The 20,416-nt window shown below is 40.6% G+C and overlaps 1 protein-coding gene across 9 annotated transcripts in view; it reads left to right on the forward strand.

The window, feature by feature from the left end:
• LOC129746740 (ankyrin-3-like) overlaps positions 1-20,416 on the forward strand; it is a 308,202-nt gene that overhangs the window by 182,465 nt on the left and 105,321 nt on the right. For all 9 annotated transcript variants that reach the window (XR_008737362.1, XR_008737363.1, XM_055740602.1 and 6 more), the window contains exons 3-6: positions 6,827-7,123; positions 7,197-7,352; positions 7,699-8,552; positions 13,715-14,742. Coding sequence is in view for 7 of the 9 variants with exons in the window: in XM_055740602.1 (XP_055596577.1) it covers positions 6,827-7,123; positions 7,197-7,352; positions 7,699-8,552; positions 13,715-14,742 (2,335 nt within the window). In the remaining 2 variants the exon portion in view is untranslated. The remainder of the gene's footprint in view (positions 1-6,826; positions 7,124-7,196; positions 7,353-7,698; positions 8,553-13,714; positions 14,743-20,416) is intronic.

Genomic DNA, 20,416 nt, shown 5'->3' on the forward strand with positions numbered 1-20,416 from the left:
TTGGTTACCACGACTATCGTGTGCTACGCCTATGTTCGAGACCCCTGCTAGAGACCAATGACCTTTCCTCTAACAACTAGAGGTCTTGGCTCTGGTTAGTTTGGCCCTTTTTGACCGTGCGTATGTCGATCGAGAGCAGCTTATTCTTGCGACGCGCCTGTCAAAGCACACGTCCGGGGCTTATACGAAAACTACTAGGATGATTCCCGGTGAAGACGTCATCTTACACCGACTCATCCACCGACGACGTGAAGTCACTCTATCCGAGAGTAGTCTGCGGCGTGAATACTTTTCCCCCTACGCGTTCGACTGAGGAGAAGGTCATGGATAATCCGCGACGGTAACGGTGGAGATATCCTACACACGCCTGCGATGTACCAAGCACCTCTCCGCATACGCATAAGGTAAAGTCTTATCTTTGTATGCTTTACTGCTAGGTTCGTACTCACTCTACTCCTATGCTTCCCGGCTAAGTAGTCACCCTACACCGGTCGCCGATTGATGCTGGTTCCAACTCCTCTGCAGGGCAGTTATTACCCTGGTGAACCCATCGATGACCACGCGCCAAGTATTGGCATCCTCACACATCCTCCGCACGATGCTGTCGACTGTCGTGTTGGGTCCAAAGGCCGCAAGTATGTTAGTGCATACCCCTTCGAACCTCGAACAGTGGAACACTACGTGCTCTGGTGTCTCAACTAGGTCACCGCAGGTTGGACAGAATAGCGAGGCCACAAGTCCAAACCGATGCATGGTGGTACTGCATGAAGCATCCGTGACCAGTCAAGAACTGCGTCATGCAGATATCCACCTCTCCATGTTCCCAATCCATCCTAAATCCGACTTTAAGGATTAAGTGATGAGTCCACCGCCCGCGTTCCGAGCTGTCCCACTGGTTCTGCTAGTTGGACATCGAGGCCTCTCTTGCATGTTTCTGGCATGTAGCAGAAAAAATCTTCGTCTAACAAGACCAAGATGGGCATGACTTGCTACCGAAAACACTGTTCGGTATGCGCTGATAACCCCCAGGTTAATCAGGCTCTGCATGCTGCAGAACTTCTGCAGATTACACTGCCTGCTCAAGGCTGCGTATCGCAGAATGGACGAGGTCACGCTCGGTAGGACCCTCCTTCTGAAGTAGCTGATCGCTGAGTTATTCGATATGGCCCGCGAGAGGGCTGCCATCGCCATTGCCGCACTTTTGCAGGCGTATCGACCTGCTTTTTTATTAGTTGATCACCCAGGTGGTAAATCCTTTTTACGGATTGCATTCCCAGGCACGGCGAGCCACCGCGTCCCCCCAGTTTGCTACTCTGGGTCCATAGGTGCAATTGGTGACTCATGATACTATGTACCCCTACACCATAAAATCCACCTGGGGCCTCTGGCCATAATTCCCATCCGAACCTGCAACGAAAGCTGTACCCATGATGGGGGACCATACTCGCGCAGTGCGCTCCACGGCTATACTCGTTTTTCGTACTACGCCAGCAAAGTCCTCCCCATCTACTGTCACGATTCGCGACTAACAGGTTGGCAATCCGTTCGCCGCTACTCGTGACTCCAGGCCAACATTCGGCCTTTTGACACAATTTGAGGCTTAAGGACCGGCGCCTCTCCTCGTGACTCGAGACCCTCTTACGCTCATTCCTTTTGACACAACTCGAGACGAGAAAATTCGTGTCTTCTTGTGTCTTGAGGTCCCTCTATTGATCCGTCTCTCGACACAATTCGAGACGAGAACAACTCGCCTCTTCTCGAGTCTAGAGATCCTCACATCACCAAAATTTGTTCTCCGTCTCGATTCATAGAGACTCAGTCTGAGGCTCATCCACTGAGCGCCAGATGTTTACGGCTCAAGGCCCTCTGCCCGTCGAGAGTCAATCATATCCGCGAATCGTGGCTAAGACCACCCGAAGCGCGAATTTGATCAACACTCGCTCGAACACTTGGTCGCCCCGCATATAGGAGTCGCGACTACCCGATACGCGTGACGACCCCTACCTCTTGCGACTGAGCAGACTGGTACCAAGGCACCCAGTCGCACCACTTTTGTGCCACACTGTGCACGCAGCTCGTCGGCGGGCTGGCTGCACCAAGTGTGACGTGTAGTTCTATTGAGCGTACGCTACAGGTGACGAGTCTGCAGACACGCACTCTGCACCACGAGGAGGTGGAACTACTTCGCAGGCACTGCTTATTTGACATGTTTGGCGTGTATATAGGCTCTTCAGCTTACTCGACGTCCCAGATACAGGCTTTTGGTGCGACACCATTGCCTCGATAGTTACAGAACACTTTATAGCGTGCCGTTGCGATAATTTTTACGTTGAGTGTCCTAGCAAGGGTTCCCCCCTAGTTTCACTTTTTCAACAGCTCGTCTTACGCCATGATCATGGATTCGAGCTCATGACCGTTGGATTAGAAGACAAAGACGCTATCCTTTAGGCCACGATCTGCTGGCAAGTATCGACCAGAGCATCCAGTTTGACTTCCAGTGTCTTCATTGCCTCGCTATTCGTATACTGTAGCTGATGATTTGAAAGTAAATAGTTATTTTGGAGCCTAGATATATACTGGGATCGTCATCTTATCTTATTTTGATCAGTCTGGGTCTATCTATGCTTATTTTTTATTACTACTATTAGTAAGTTACCCAGGTGGTAAATTTTTATTCACGGATTGCATTTCAAGGCACGGCGAGTCACCGCGTGTCCCTAGTTTTATTTTCCGATTTCATGAGTGCAATAGCACGAGGCATGGCTCACTACAAGTATACCCACTACTCCTAAACTACAGCTGTTGCATCCGGCCTCGGTTCTCACCTCGAACTGTTTTCACAATTTCCTCGATTGGTGGGAGGTAATACTTGCGCCAGTGAGCTCCACGGCTCTTCGACGACTACACTTCCTCATCAAACTCAAGGCCCGTCCCCTCCTCTAGTTCACTTGAGCTCTGCACTTTTAGCCTGTCGTGGGCCGGTCGGAAGCAGCTTATCCTAGACACCCGCATACTCGGGACCTAACGCAACGACTGGGCAGATAACCAACCAAGAAGTCATCCCACTCTTACTGATCCGGTGTTTAAGTTACAAAACACTGAGGGTATTCCTCGTACCGCGAAATATCCGTTCCTTTACGATATCCACTGCGAAGAAGGTAGGAATACTCCCCTCTGGTGGAGGTACCTACTTCCCCAGCGTCGTATTCCCGAGATCCACTACGTAGCAGACGTTGCCTTATCTGTGTAAGTTCCTCTTGGGATCGAACAAACCCTAATCGAAAGTCCCCCGATATGGTGTGATTACTCTACAACGATTCTCCATAACCGTGTTAGGGTACCATCTGTCTCTGCGTTGATTCACAGAAGTGGGCGCTAGTACCTTTCGGAAGGCTGGGCAGCACCCAGCACGACCTGTAACGTGAATCGTTGCTTCATCATTAAGGATTTCGCATTGAGGAGCCAACGCATTACGTAGCTCTTTCTCACGCGTGTCTTCTATCATGATAGTTCACCTTTACGGTAACCAACGTATTAACTTAGTGGACCTTATTTTATTTTATTTACATAGTATTCCGTCTCACGACATAACTTGACGAACATAATTCCTAAAATTCACTCGGTCCATGGCAACCGTTCTCCAATTCCTCGGGCACCCCACGTTCGCCAGATCACGCTCCACTTGGTCTAACCACCTCGCTCGTTGCGCCTCCGCTCGTCTTGTTCCTACCGGATTCGTAGCGAACACCTGTTTTGCAGGGCAGTCGTCCGGCATTCTCGCAACATGTCCTGCCCAGCGTATCCGGCCAGCTTTCACCACCTTCTGGATACTGGGTTCGCCGTAGAGTCGCGCGAGCTCGTGGTTCATCCTGCGCCTCCACACTCCGTTCTCCTGTACGCCGCCAAAGATGGTTCTTAACACTCGTCGCTCGAATACTCCGAGTGTACGCAGGTCCTCCTCAAGCAATATCCATGTCTCGTGCCCGTAGAGAACAACCGGTCTAATGAGCGTCATATAAAGGTTACACTTCGTGCGAGGGCTAAGTCTTCTCGACCGCAGTTGCTTGTGGAGTCCATAGTAGGTACGACTTCCGCTGATAATTCGCCTCCGGATCTCACGGCTGGTGTCATTGTCTGCGGTCATCAGTGAGCCGAGATAGACAAAGTCTTCGACTGTCTCCAGCTCGTCGCCGTCGATCGTGACCTTGTTATTACTGGACAAGTGGGTTCGGTCGGTCTCGGATCCGCAGGCCAGCATGTACTTCGTCTTGGACGTATTAATCATCAACCCAATCCTTCCTGCTTCGCGTTTCAGTTTGCGGTAGATCTCTTCCACCGCCGCAGATGATCTGCCGACTATATCAATGTCATCGGCAAAGCAGATAAGTTGACTGGATCTGTTGAAAATCGTGCCCCGCATTTCGCCCACCGCTCGTCGAATAACACCTTCTAGCGCCACGTTGAACATCATGCAGGATAGACCATCACCTTGTCGAAGCCCCCTGCGCGATTTGAATGAACTCGACAATTCACCCGAGATCCGCACACAGCACTGCGGTCCATCCATCGTCGCCTTGATCAGTCTGATCAGCTTCCCGGAAAAGCCGTTCTCGTCCATGATTTTCCATAGCTCGTTACGGTCGATCGTGTCGTATGCGGCTTTGAAGTCGATGAATAGATGGTGCGTAGGGACTTGGTCTTCCCGGCATTTTTGGAGAATTTGCCGTAATGTGAATATTTGGTCCGTCGTTGACCGTCCCTCCATGAAGCCGGCCTGATGACTTCCCACGAATCTGTTTGCTTGTGGCGTTAGGCGGCGGAGTAGGATTCGGGACAACACTTTGTAGGCGGCATTGAGGACAGTGATCGCTCGGTAGTTCTCACAGTCCAATTTGTCGCCCTTCTTGTAGATGGGGCATATTACCGCCCTCCTTCCACTCCTCCGGTAGCTGTTCTATGTCCCAGTTCCGGACTATCAACCGGTGTAGGCAATCGGCCAACTTGTCCGGGCCCATTTTGATGAGTTCAGCTGCGATGCCATCCTTCCCAGCCGACTTGTTTCTATTCAGCAGACGAATGGCTTCCTTAACACTCATCGTTGGGAGTGGCTCCTCTACGTCGTTGGCTACGCCGGCAATGTACCTTCCCCCACCGTCTTGATCTCCTGCATGTGCGCCGTTCAGGTGTTCATCGAAGTGCTGCTTCCACCTTTTGATCACCTCACGATTGTCCGTCAGGATGCCTCCGTCCTTTGCGGGATGCGTTGAGTTTCTGATAGAACTTTCGTGTTTCTTGGGAACGATGCAGCTGCTCCAGCTCCTCGAGCTCCTCCTCCTCCAGGCGGCGCTTTTTCTCCTGGAAAATTCGGACTCGCTGCCTCTTCCGCCACTTAGTGGACCTGTTCTTGACTACTCAGAACTTCCTCTGGTAATGCAGTGTAGTTGCTGGGCGTTTCTTCTTACACAACACGAGGATCATATCACCTGTACGGGTCCGCCTTACTTCCTGGACACTTTCGACTAGGTCTGCTTGTCTGCTAGTTTGGGATCCCCTCTCATTTGTCTGCGTATGACCTTTCCTCGGTTTGAATGATCACATCGTTTCTCTCACGGATGTCACCCGTTGACTTCTTAGGTACTACCGATGCCACTTCCTTCGCCTATAGTTTGCGTTTGATACGCCTGATATTCCTAACTTTCTTGGGAGCCGAAGCAGTCAACCCCACCTCGTTAATATCACCCTACTGGATTTGAGTCTAGCATGTATGTAATTCAGTATTCCACTTGACATATTCCCGAATCTTCCTCTTGTAGGTGCTTAATGAACGCGCTACTGCAGCTACCACCCTCATTTAAGTAGGGTGATCTCATCTCACTGTTGAAGATCTGGAGCCAGCGTCTTCACTTGGTCTCAGTCAAGATTCTCGTCGACAGGTCGGATTTCGGCGGCTGGGCTTCGCCGCCACGAGTTTTTGGGCCTGCCTCTTCTTTGATGTCCTTCTGGATTTCATTCAAACGCCTCTCTGCAAATCTCGTTCTCATCTTTTCACAGCGTGTGCCCAATCCATCTCCACTTACGTTCCCGAATCTCGATTTCCAGCGCCCTTGATGACACCGGCGATTTAGTTCCTCGTTTGAGATCCAGTTGCCAGGCCAACCAGCGCCGATCATGTTCCGCAGGCAGCGATTCATAAATACTTGCAGTGTCACCGCATATGTGCACTCGTACAACAATACGGCTTTGACGTTTGAGTTAAAGATTCGGATGTTCCGAAGCCTCGAAAACGCAAATCGGGCCTTTTTGATCCGGGTTTTGATGTCTTTTTGGTACCACCATCAGGCGTTATATGGCTACCAAGATACTGGAAGCACTCCACTTTCTTAACCTGTTGTCCTACCACGAAATTAGAATGATGTGTTGATTTCCATTGACTTGGTCTTTCCGACATTGATTTTGAGACCTGCAGCCTTGGAGCTTTCGGTGAGGTCGTCAAGTTTGCTCTGCATATCCGGTTGTGTTTGGGCGAGCAAAACAATATCGTCTACCAGGTCGAGGTCGTTTAGCTGCTCCATTGTCAAACGATTCCAAGTCAAACCACGGTTTGATCTACGTTTAGATCTAATGAAATCTTTATAACTATGTTTTACATCTTAGGATTCGCTGCTTACCATGTACCTACCAAAAATTCATCTCTCAAATCGAACCAAATTAAAATATGTCGGAGCGTTCAAAAATATTCTTATCTTAACTATAACTCAAAAGTAGTAAACCAACAATCTCTTGATCGACGTTTATGATACACAAATCATTTCCCTCTCCTTTCCAGAATGGTCTCAATGCGCTGCACCTCGCCGCCAAAGATGGCCACTACGAGATCGTGCAGGAGCTGCTGCAGCGAGGCGCCAACGTCGATAATGCCACCAAAAAGGGCAACACGGCACTTCACATAGCCTCGCTGGCCGGGCAGAAGGAGATCATCCAGCTGCTGCTGCACTTCAATGCCTCCGTTAATGTGCAATCTCAGAATGGCTTCACCCCCCTCTACATGGCCGCCCAGGAGAATCACGACGAGTGCGTGAACCTGTTGCTGGCGAAAGGAGCGAATCCGGCCCTGGCTACGGAGGTATGGATGATGATGATGATGGAATAAACACCGAATGCATAATAATTTCGATTTTATTTTTCCCGCTTTTTAGGACGGATTCACACCTCTGGCCGTAGCAATGCAGCAAGGTCATGACAAAGTCGTTGCGGTTTTGCTGGAAAGTGATACCCGGGGTAAGGTGAGGCTGCCGGCACTGCACATCGCGGCCAAGAAAGACGACGTCAAGGCGGCGTCCCTTCTTCTAGAGGTGAGTTTGTGCAAGAAAAGGAACGATGCGTGGTGGCCCTGAATGCTCTTTCTTGCATCCAAAACTAAAAGCGATAAATTCGATTGATTCGATTATTCCCTCGTACCAACTAGCTGCACGACGATGGGGTTTGCTATTTTTCGATTTTTTAATTATTCTCAGTGTTTCACGGTATTTTAAAATTCCAACGATCATTCATTGCAGTTTTGTTGAAATTTACTCAAAAATAAAAATCATTTCACGATTGGGGATACATTACTTACTACTTTTGAGTTTGTCGATGGAATCATCAGTTCGAACGGATTGAGCCGAGACTAATAACGTTTAAATTATCCTCTCGTTGTAGAATGAACATAATCCAGACGTGTCGTCGAAAAGTGGTTTCACACCGCTGCACATAGCCGCCCACTACGGCAATGTCAATGTCGCCCAGCTGCTAATCGAAAAAGGTGCCGATGTGAACTTCACAGCCAAGCACAACATCACCCCGCTGCACGTGGCCTGCAAGTGGGGTAAACTGAATATGGTCTCACTACTCATTAAAAACAAATCCCGCATAGACAGCGTGACGCGGGATGGTCTCACGCCGCTCCATTGCGCTGCACGGTCCGGGCACGATCAAGTGATCGAGCTGCTGCTGGAACACGAGGCGGATATCATTGCCAAGACCAAGAATGGACTGGCCCCTCTTCACATGGCAGCCCAGGGAGAGCATGTGAGTGCGGCGAAAATTCTTCTGGTCAACAAATCTCCCGTCGACGACATCACCATTGACTATCTGACAGCACTTCACGTAGCTGCCCATTGTGGTCACGTAAAGGTCGCCAAACTTCTGCTGGATCGGAATGCCGATCCGAATGCCCGAGCACTGAACGGCTTTACACCGTTGCATATAGCGTGTAAGAAAAATCGAATAAAAGTGGTCGAACTGCTGCTTAAACACGGTGCTACTATCAGTGCTACCACCGAAAGTGGTCTAACGCCGCTGCACGTGGCCAGTTTCATGGGTTGTATGAACATTGTGATCTACCTGCTGCAACACGATGCTAGTCCCGATATTCCGACGGTGCGGGGAGAAACCCCACTTCATTTGGCCGCCCGAGCGAAACAAAGCGACATAATCCGGATTCTGCTGCGGAACGGGGCCTACGTCAATGCCCAGGCTCGGGAAGACCAAACGCCGCTGCACGTTGCGTCCAGGTGAGTGTCTGTCGATTATTCATAAAAAAATTCTAGTGTTTAGAAATTGTAGATAGGTAAAAAACGCCGGAATGTATGCAAAACTTTTTCAGTACACCAACCCGAATGTAGCTTTTGTTACCTTCTCTTCAAAAGTATTGGTAAAATTTTCAGGGAAAGTTCACTAATTAGTGAACTTTCTTCTTTTTTACTCGATCTTTTTGTAGGCTCAAATCTTTCCTTATAATAAGGCGTGAGAAAAAGCAAATGGTAGAAAATTTGGGAGTGCATTTGGGTACGAGAAATATTTCTGTGAATATTTGAGACCCCTCCTTCTTTCCAATAGGGAGGCAGGAAGGGAGGGAGGGGGCCTTTCTTTCAATTTTATACATAACTCAAAAACTTATCATGCAAATGGAACCAAATTTGGCATGGGATGGTATGAGGGTACAAGAAATGTTTCAATGAATATCTGGCACCTATTACTCCCTCCAGCGAAGAGATATGAAGCGGGGAGGGTGGCTCCAATAAAAAAAAATTTACATAACTGGAGAACTAATCGAGCAAATGGAACCAAATTTGGCAGGGAATTTAGGGACGAGAAATGTTTTTATGAGTATAAGAGAAATAAAAATTTTAGAGTTGTTTTGATAACTTTTGCAGTAGTTTTTATAAATTCTTACGATGTTTCATACCACGAAATGAAAGCTCACGCGAGAAGTAAAGAACAAATCGAGCAAATGAATTTAAATTTGGCATGAGATGGCATAAGGTCACGATAAATGTTTCCCTGAATCTTTGGTATCCCTCTCCTCTTCCAGTGGGAAGATAAAGGGAAAATTCGAAATCTATTCAAGGAATTGTAATACGAAAAATATTTTTTTAATTATTTTAGATCCATCGGAAAGATAGGAAGGCAGGAGTGAGCCTCCCATACAATTTCTATGGCACATCTCGAGAACAATTCGAGCAGGAGAATCCAAATTTGGCATGGAGGGTATTTGAGAACAAAAAAGGTTTCTTGCGATATTTAGTTCCACTCCCTCCTTTCGGTCGAAAGTTGGGAAAGGAGCTCCTTTTCATTTTTTTTGCATAACTTAATAATTTATCAAGCGAATGGAATCAAATTTGGCCGGGAAAAGCATACAAGATACCAGAAATGGTTACAAGATTTTTTGAAACCATTCCATTCTTGCATTAGGGATATAGAAGGGGAGTAAGGAGGCTCCCATAAAACTTTTTTCACAACTCGAGAACTTATCTAAGAAATTAAACCAAACCTCACATGGGAAAGTTTCTAAGATTGTTATAAACATTTCTGCCTTGCAGGGAGGAGAGAAGTGGTAAGGAGGAGTTTCCATAACTTTGTTGTATGGTACCATGCATGGTACCATGGAAGGCTTTTCGAGTACGAAAAAAAGGGTGTTATTATCAGAAACGCCTACCTTCTTCAAGTTGCGAGGGATAGGAAAGGGGAGGGGGGCTATATACAACTTTTTTGGCATAAATCGAGCACTTAAAAAAAAAGGGTGATTGCGTGCAAATAATTCTAGACCCTCTTTTTTCAGGGCAGCGTAGGAAAGGAGACAAGTTTTTTTCATATTTTAGGCATAACTTGAAAACTTTTCAAACAAATGGAGCCAAACGTAGCATGTGACGTTATTTAGATACAAAATATGTTTTCAAATAATTTCATGAGCTCTCTTCACTTTGGAAGAGAAAGAGGGTGGAGAATCCATACGACTAAAACATTCATTTTGCCATATTTAAAAAAACTCATGAAGCTTACAAAAACACAGTAAAAATTTCAGATCTTGAAAAACGAATTTAAAGATCAAGCTTTTCTATATGAGATGAAATCATCTTTGGTTTAATTTTACGTACAAAAAAAAATAAAATTTAAATCAATTTAACAAATTTCATTTATTTTTAGAAGGTGTAGCCGGGTCAGCTAGTTATTTATATTGTTCAGACTAGAAATGTATCGAATAGTTCTATTTTTTCTATTGAAATAGATGAATGTCTAATTTTTGCTAGATGTCATCAAAATAGTTGGCAAAAAGAACGATGATCTCTAACCTCAAGCATAAAATACTTTCTACGAAACTTATCTACAATTCCGGGTCTGAACGGTTTTTGAAAAACTAGGGGAAATTTGAACAGAAACTTGGCATTATTCTCAAACATACAAGAGGAAAAGGAAATAAAAATACTTCTAATTAAAAGTTTTTATCGAACTACAACAGCAGTGTTCAAATCGAATCTAACGAATAAATTTACTCTAAAAAATCGTTTGATAACAATAAATTTTTAAATTTTTAAAGAGACATTTTTTTTTATTTGATTCATTAAAAATTTGTAAACACCCGGTTAAAATGCGGAAAGTTTAAAAAAAATGTGGCCTTCGCGGTTAGATTTAACTTTTCTCAAATTCTTTATTTGGTTTATGAGCAAGCCTGGATATATCAAGTAAATTAAGAAGAGAATAAAGCTATCTACAGTGAAAAATACACGGATACATCTAAAATGTTTTACTGAAACCATAAGTTTTTTATGATTCCAAATGTTTTTCAACATAATTTTTGGATATTTTATAAATTATCCACCATGAGTTGAAAAATTTGAGATGTCTGTTTCTGTATGAATTTGAAAAAATAAATATTCGGCCTAGCTCAACTATTCGGTGAGCCGAATTGGCTTAACGGTATTTTGGCGGTATTCGGCGCCGAATATTCGGCCGACCGAATACTCGGTACATCTCTTCAGACCTTCAGACCTTCAAAGCATTTTGCAAAATCATAAACATTGCAAAACAAAAGTGACAAAAAAAATAAAATAAAAAATTACAAGAATAATATAAATAACAATATGTAGAAGTACCAAAAATTTGAAATTTTTTAAAAAAGAAAAAAAAACTTAACCATTTAAAGAAAAAAACAAAAATGATTAAAACTACAAAAATTACAAAATAAAAATTGACAGAAACGACAATAAAGATGAAAAATCACCAAAATATTTCTGAAAAATACAAAAGTGATAAAAATGATAAAAATAACTAAAAGTATAAAAAATCAAAAAATAATGGCAAAAATTACATAAAAAGAATTTTATTTATCTAGGTACTGATTTTCAATTTCCAGAGTCTGCTTCTAAATTCGTTTTGGCTCAGGATTTTGATTTTGAATTACCATTTTGATATTTAAGTAATTGAATTTCCATTTTGGTGTTATCCTATATTCAATTTGAAATCTTATTCTGATGTCTTTTTCTTAATTTTTAATTCAGAGTTCTGGTTATAAATTCTCTTTTTGAAATCTGATTCTTACTTCTAATTCCAATTATAATAATAGAAATTGATTTGGAAATGTGCCTCCAAAAATTGGTTGGAATATGAAATAATTAATTTTGAATTCTAATTCGGAATCCGAATCTGAAATCAGAAACCTGAACCTGAATCTGAAATCTAAACTTGAAATCTGAATCTGAAATCTGAAATCTGTATTTGACATTTAAGTCTGAATTTTGAATCTGAAATCTGAAGCTGGAATCCGAAATCCGAATCTGAAATCTGAATCTGAAATCTAAATCTGAAATTTGAATCTGAAATCTAAATTTAAAATCTGAATCTGAAATCTCAATCTGAAATCTTAATCTGAAATCTGAATCTAAAATCTGAATCTGAAATTTGAATCTGAAATCTTAATTTAAAATCTGAATTTGAAATCTGAATCTGAATCTGAAATCTGAATCTGAATCTGAAATCTGAATCTGAAATCTGAATCTGAATCTGAAATCTCAATCTGAAATCTGAATCTGAAATCTGAATCTGAAATCTGAATCTGAAATCTGAATCTGAAATCTGAAATCTGAATCTGAAATCTGAATCTGAAATCGGAATCTGAAATCTAAATCTGAAATCTCAATCTGAAATCTGAATCTGAATCTGAGATCTGAATCTGAGATCTGAATCTGAAATCTGAATCTGAAATCTGAATCTGAAATCTGGATCTGAAATCTGAATCTGAAATCTGAATCTGAAATCTGAATCTGAAATCTGAACCTGAAATCTGAATCTGGAATCTGAATCTGAAATCTGAATCTGAAATCTGTATCTGAAATCTGAATCTGAAATCTGAATCTGAAATCTGAATCTGAAATCTAAATCTGAAATTTGAATTTGAAATCTGAATCTAAAATCTGAATCTGAATCTGAAATCTGAATCTGAAATCTGAATTTGAAATCTGAATCTGAATCTGAAATCTTAATCTGAAATCTGAATCTGAAATCTGAATCTGAAATCTGAAATCTGAAATTTGAATCTGAAATCTGAACCTGAAACCAGAATCTGCAATTTGAATCTGAAATCGGAATCTGAAATCTGAATCTGAAATCTGAATCTGAAATCTGAATCTGAAATCTGAATCTGAAATCTGAATCTGAAATCTGAATCTGAAATCTGAATCTGAAATCTGAATCTGAAATCTGAATCTGAAATCTGAAATCTGAATCTGAAATCTGAATCTGAAATCTGAATCTGAAATCTGAATCTGAAATCTGAATCTGAAATCTGAATCTGAAATCTGAATCTGAATCTGGAATCTGAATCTGAAATCTGAATCTGAAATCTGAATCTGAAATCTGAAATCTGAATCTGAAATCTGAATCTGAAATCTGAATCTGAAATCTGAATTCTGAATCTGAAATCTGAATCTGAAATCTGAAATCTGAAACCAGAATCTGAAATCTGAATCTGAAATCTGAATCTGAAATCTGAATCTGAAATCTGAATCTGAAATCTGAATCTGAAATCTGAATCTGATATCTGAATCTGAAATCTGAAATCTGAATCTGAAATCTGAATCTGAAATCTGAATTTGAAATCTGAATCTGAAATCTGAATCTGAAATCAAAAATTTGAACCTGAAATCTGAAATCTGAATCTAAAATCTGAAATCTGAAATCTGTATCTGAAATCTGGAATTTGAAATCTGAAATCTGAAATATTATGCTGTTATCTTAATCTTAGAAACGGAAATTTCATTATAATTCTCGGTTATGAAATCTTTGATCTTTTTTTCAAGTAGGTTCCTTGAAGTAAATAGACTAACAAAGTTTACAAAGCATCACGAATCACATTCCCAAGCAAGTTTAAAATACTCAAATTCTACAATTTATCTTTCAGAATCGGAAACGTTGACATCGTGATGCTGTTGCTGCAGCACGGAGCCAAAATCGACTCGGTCACCAAGGATAACTACACTCCACTGCACATCGCAGCCAAGGAAGGTCAGGATGATGTGGCTGCTGCTCTTTTGGACAACGATGCCAACATGGAAGCTGTCACGAAGAAAGGTTTCACCCCGCTTCATCTGGCGGCCAAGTATGGTAACTTGAAGTGTGCCCAGCTCCTGCTAGATCGAGGAGCCAAGGTGGACGTCCAAGGAAAGAATGGCGTAACGCCGTTGCACGTTGCTAGTCACTACGATCATCAGAAGGTTGCGCTACTGCTCCTCGAGAAGGGTGCATCTCCGTACTCTCCGGCCAAAAACGGCCACACTCCGTTGCACATCGCGTCTAAGAAGAATCAAATGGACATCGCCAATACTCTCATCGAGTACAAGGCCGACGCCAACGCGGAAAGCAAAACCGGATTCACTCCGCTGCACCTGAGCGCCCAGGAAGGACACCGAGACATGTCGGACCTGTTGTTGCGAAATGGTGCCAATCCCAACCACCCTGCCAAAAACGGACTCACTCCGTTGCATCTTTGCGCACAAGAAGACCATAGTGATATTGCTAAGACCCTTCTGGATCAGGGGGCCCAGATTGATCCCTCGACAAAGACCGGCTTCACTCCCCTCCACGTGGCGGCCCACTTTGGTCAGATCAATATGGTTAAGTTCCTGCTCGAAAACGATGCTAACATCGAAATGAAGACCAACATTGGCCACACCCCGTTGCATCAGGCGGCGCAGCAGGGTCACACCTTGATCATCAATTTGTTGTTGAAGAAAAAGGCTAATCCGGAAGCTGTGACCAATAGTGGTCAAACGGCTTTGTCCATAGCCGACAAACTCGGCTATATTACGGTGGTGGAGACGCTGAAGGTGGTTACGGAAACCAGTGTCACTCAAACTGTGGACGAGAAGTTCAAAATCGTTGCTCCGGAAACCATCCACGAGACGTTCATGTCGGATTCGGAAGATGAAGGTGAGTTTCGAATTTAGATATTTTCAATCGAAGAGAGCAACATATTAGCGGAATGCTGCTTCAATTGTGAAGTGTTTTAGCTGCTCGTTGTGTATCGTTTGTGGTAGTTGGAAGTTTACTAAATTTTTTTAATCGAGGCAGTTTTCTTCTTAACTGGGATAGTTCTGTTCATGTAAATTCCAGTTTTGTGCTTGATTTCTGTGGTCAAACTGGTAACATAGGATGATTTTTACCAAATTAACGCGATCTACTTCGTTTTTTGAGGACTGTTCGTTGTATCAAACACTGAGATACACCGTTTTTTATTGCAACAGTGTCCACTCCATTTTTCGGTCACAGCCAGACTTTACTTACCTTTGTCGGAAAGCATAAAAACATGTTTTATTTGTTTTCTCTGAGTTCTATGGGTTTTTGGTATCGATTTTACAAAGTTTTCCTTTTTTTTTAACCAAGTCATTCTTGACTGTATATCTACGATTAAGGCATTAAAAACCTTATCGATTGTGGTTTCTAGAGTTCATATGGAAATTATGCTACTGCCACTTTTGCAGCAATTTTGTGGTTTTTTATACTTAAAGATCTGCTGATGTTTCTAGCAGCTTTAAGTATAAAAAAGCTGGGCTTGTGGTGAGTTTCAGTTAGAGCGCTACTTTATTGCTTAATGGTCGTATATCTGGAAGGGCTAAAACGTTTAGTGAACTCTCTGGAGCCACGTTTGAACTTGTTTAGTATTTATATGGGTCTGGGAACGTAACCGGGCTTAAAAGTATCTTAATAACTTTGTATGTAGTATGTAGGTATTCGTTGTTGGTTAGCTCTTTCAAATTGGCTAAATTTTCCATTGCACTTTTGAGGATGAAAGCATAAAGCAACTCTTGATTCTATCAGAATAAAAAATCTCCCAAAAGTTAGGTGAAATTTTATCTGCATCTGCTACGCTTGCAGAGGAGAATCGACGATGGACATTGTCAAGATTTACGAAAGCTGATTTTTTCATATTTTTGTGTTTAAGGCATTTGGACTGATTCCAAACAAGATAAAAAAATTTATCCTTAAGGAAACAATTAGTGCAAGCTACATAAGTAGCAATTCTGTGTGGTTCTTGGAATCCCGTAGATTACACGTTCTGCTTTAACAAGCGTTCTACGGGTAGCGGCCTTCATGGCCTTCTTAGATGAGCGTGTCTCGACTGACATTTGCTCAGGGTATTTTGAAGGCATCTGGATAATCAAACCAAAAAACGTTCAAAATATCTGGCAAAATATTTGAACGTCTCTCCCGATCTAGCAACTTTTTTTTTTTTTATCAAAACGATCATCGCTCATGCCTATCGTTCGAAATCCCCTGGTTTTTTTTAACAGGAAAAATACGCCATAGTACTTAGAAATGTACAAGGTATACAAGGTTTTTTTTTCGAAAAACACATTTTTCTATAAATTGATAGGGAAACTGGGTATAAAATGCGCAGAGCGGGCAAGATGCACCACCATCAGTATTTCACGAAATAAACATTTTACATCATTTCTGAAAATGCCAGTCTGTTCAATTTACACTATCATCTGTTTATAAACATTTGTGGACCTTCTAAGTTTTCTATATTACGTAAATTTGACAAAAAACGAAAACAAAATGTTTTAGGAACTTTTCTTGCAATTTTTCAACTTTTCTCGTAAGGAATTACTGCATTTATCAGCAATAAAAAACTTGCCATCTGTTTCAATGATGAACATTGATCTTGACAATCATCACACAACGAAAAAATTCCTTATTCATTTTTTTTTCTGTTATTTTGAACGATTTTTGAAAAAACATATCTAGGTACAGCAAAACGCGCCATGTCTGTTTATCTTTAAGCATGTTTCATATTTGCTAAAATTTATATGCAGTTTTCATCACAACAAATTGAAAGACATTTATATGTTGAATTGGAAAACATAACTTTAATATTGTGCGATCTGGTCCAGGGCTCGGACGAATGACCGAGTGTCGGTTAAATCCATTCACACAAATATTAACGAATATATAGAAAATTTCTAAATTTAGTATAGATTTAATTAACTTTTCTCAAGAATGTCTGTATATCTCTCAGCACTGCGCGTAGCAATACATTTTTCCATCAGTGAAGTAGAATAGAAGTGTTTTTACCTGGCGAACACTTTCGGAGACACTTGAATCAATAAACAGTTATTAAACGTTAAACGGCGCGTTTAGATACACACATATGCGCACTTTGCCCCAAACGAAATGGAAATCATACTTTAGAAAGCCTTTCAAAATTCAACGATTAAGACGTATATAATTGGTATAATTGTTTCTGTTTTTATATTTCTGATGAAGAACAGTCTCCTTTTCAAAACTATTGTCGAATTTACTGGATTGCATTCTTAATTTACGAGTAATAAGAGATTCTTCTTAACGTGGTCGTCTTACCCCCAGTTCCCCTAATCAACCAAATTATGAGATAAATATGCACTGATGCATTTCAATGTAATATGTAACTTTAAAATATATGGCAAAATAAATAATGAAAATGTGGACAAAAAAAAAGACTAAAACTGGATTTCAGATTTAGCTTTTGAACACAGAAACAAATCGATTCAAAGCTTGGATTCAGAACTCATAATTGCTGTGTTTTGATATTGACTGATCACCTTTCAACCTCAGCACAAAACTTACGTCATTTAAGCCGATTTGAAAGGTCTGAAGATGACCATGGCAAATATTGTAAATAATTGTTATGCTGGAATAAACGCATAAGTAATTTATAAATCAATAACACGCGGAAATCAAAAAAGATTTAGGGACAATGGGATCAATCATCCAATAGGATGAAAATCCCCGACAAAATGAAAATCAAAAAAGATTATTGTTTTTTTTTTAACTCAACGACTTGCTTCAGAATATACAATATGTCAGTGTTAGTGCAAGGAAAACAATAATATTTATAACAGTTTCAATGTTATTTGAAATACATGGAAATTACCAGTACCAAAAGCTTAAAAAAACACTTGTTTTAAAAAAATATTTAGAGAGTTGAAATGAAAATTTTATAAGTATAAATTGAGGTTATCTTATGATTACTTCACGATCAGTACAGAATTTTATTTGCACACATAAAGACATGGTTTTAGGTTTGCTACAGTGAAGATTTGCCAAAAAAAAACGTTCTTCAACTTTTGCAAAAAGCCCAATCTTTGAAGAAACTGCAGTGAATCGGTATAACCATGATGAATAACTATATTTATTTATTTCAAAAATTTTCATCTGAATTTATAAGAGCAAATATTCTAAGCCTTAAGTGCGCCAATGAATCGCGGTGGATCTGTACACCCATGGCTATTTTTGTTATTGATAGAAAAACCATGTATTAAAACCTACAAAAGTAATAAGTTTTTTTGTGGAGAAATGAATCCACCTTTTTAGTTCAAATTTCAGGGAACAGATTAGCTGAAAATTGATGTTGAAAAATATTCAAAAAAATACGCCGTGTCCAGGCTTCGGACTCTTTTCAGAGCCCAACAAGAGCGGTGTAAAAATCAGCTCCACTCTTTAAATTTTGTATTGAGCGGAGCAAGAGTGGTCGATTGGAGCGGAGTGACAATACACACAGGGAGCGTTTTTCGTCACTCACAAAACACTCAAAATTGAAATGAGCGCTCTATAAGAGCGTCTCCTATAGAGTACTCCTAAGGTGTACACAATGTGCGTCAAAGTAATTAATTGATGGTGCTGTTCGCTTTGGTTCGTATCCAGCTGTTTTTTTGGAAGATGAATCAAAAAATAATAAAATCAAGCCGGAACAGATGAGAACAATATACTCTAATACACTTTGGTTACATATAAGTTTTCATCAAACAACAAATCAAACAAGTCACGCTTAGAACCGATCCGAAAGGCCTTTACCGGGTGAAACAAAATTGCTCCCCCACGGTGGTAAAGGTAGCATAAGTCATCTGCTGTATAGTGGTGCTGATTGAACATTGAAAGTTAATTTTACAGTCCGCTAGCTAGTATCGAAGGTGTTATCAACAAGATTTTTTTTTTGGATTTAGATTGTTTTGAATTCGTGAAATAAAATCAATACCTACTAGCATATACACTAACAAAGAATGCCCCTAAATGTTTGCCAGAAACAAGTCGTTGTCATGGACTTTTATGTGACTAACAATTGTTACGGACTACAATTTTGACCAATATATGCGTTTTTGAAAAACGCTTAATTGTTTCGGTACATCATGTTATTTTTTAACAAAATTTAAAATAATAACATATCGTCAACTGGGGCAACATGCAACACTTTTCAACTAAAATGGCTTCTAAATAACCCACGTCCACAGATTATAATAACCTTTATGCATCAAAAGTTTTAAGATTGATGGGATATCAAATTGGCGTAGTGAGAAAAATTATTGGTTTTTCAGTTATTCTTAATTTTCAAAAAACATTCGATTTTCACTATACTAAGAAACAGGGGTAACTTGCAACAAACTTAGTTTAAAATGAAAAATCTAATTAAAACGTATATAAATGTATTGTTTTTGATAAATTGATGAAATGAAATTTTTGATGCCATAAAAACCGTTACGCATAAAAACACCAATTGCAGTAAATTTAGGATCTGTTGAAACTAATTTTTGAATTTTTTGTGAACATAAGGATGCTGCATACATTTAGGGGTAAAAAATACTTTAAAAAATTCTACAAGCTAAAATCATAGAATTAAATGTTTGAATGAATGAAATTTCAATGCTGACAAACGCGTGATGCAAAACGATCATATTCCAGCACATGGAAACGAGATTTACAAGGTGTCTCTTCGATTGACATTTTGTTGCATGTTACCCTAGACTGGTAATTGAATTATGAAAATATTAATTTAAAAAAGTTTGGAGATGGCTCGAAAAGTATTTTTATACCGACAGTTACAAAAAAATTAAACTAGAAAACAGTTTGTAGGTGATATCATTAAACCATTCCGTCATACTGGGGAAAGCATTTTACGGCATCGAAAAATGTTAAAATTTGTACATGTATTGGAGATTTTTTTTTAATTTTAAATGAAAATGAAAAAACTTCAAAATACTAACTTAAGATGTGAGAAATTATTTCATCATCACTTTGTAGGCATTAAAAGATAACTTGATTGCATTATATAAAATTAAAAATAAAACAGGGCTGTAGTAATCAAATGATGCATCTAACCCCGCTGTTACATGATGCCCCGTTTGACGGTACTTGAACTGAAAGAGGATGTATTTAATGACTAAAATTCACGCAAAGCTAGATATTTGGTCTACTAACACCCGAATAAACGAAAAATTAGTGGGAAAATGAAACGTAAAGTGGCTTATAATTGTGAGGGACCGTAGTTCAAGATTTTTTGCCGAAAATTGACTTTGTGGGACTTTGTCGGTTTTCCGAAACATAGTTTAATATTAATATGCATTATGAATATTCAAATGATTAACATGTGATTTTCAGCGAGTTGTGAAATTCTCAAATAATCCATACGATTCCCCCAGAGATTTAAAAAATGGCAGTGCCAGATGTTTTATGTAATTTCTAAGTCAAGTGACATCAAACAGTCATCAAGATGTACGTACCGTAATCCGGGGTAAGATTGATCACTTTTTTCAATATATTTCGATTATTGTTTCTGTTAAGGGGTATGTGG

The sequence above is a fragment of the Uranotaenia lowii genome, chromosome 2 (assembly GCF_029784155.1).
Source record: "Uranotaenia lowii strain MFRU-FL chromosome 2, ASM2978415v1, whole genome shotgun sequence".
Classification (NCBI taxonomy): domain Eukaryota; kingdom Metazoa; phylum Arthropoda; class Insecta; order Diptera; family Culicidae; genus Uranotaenia; species Uranotaenia lowii.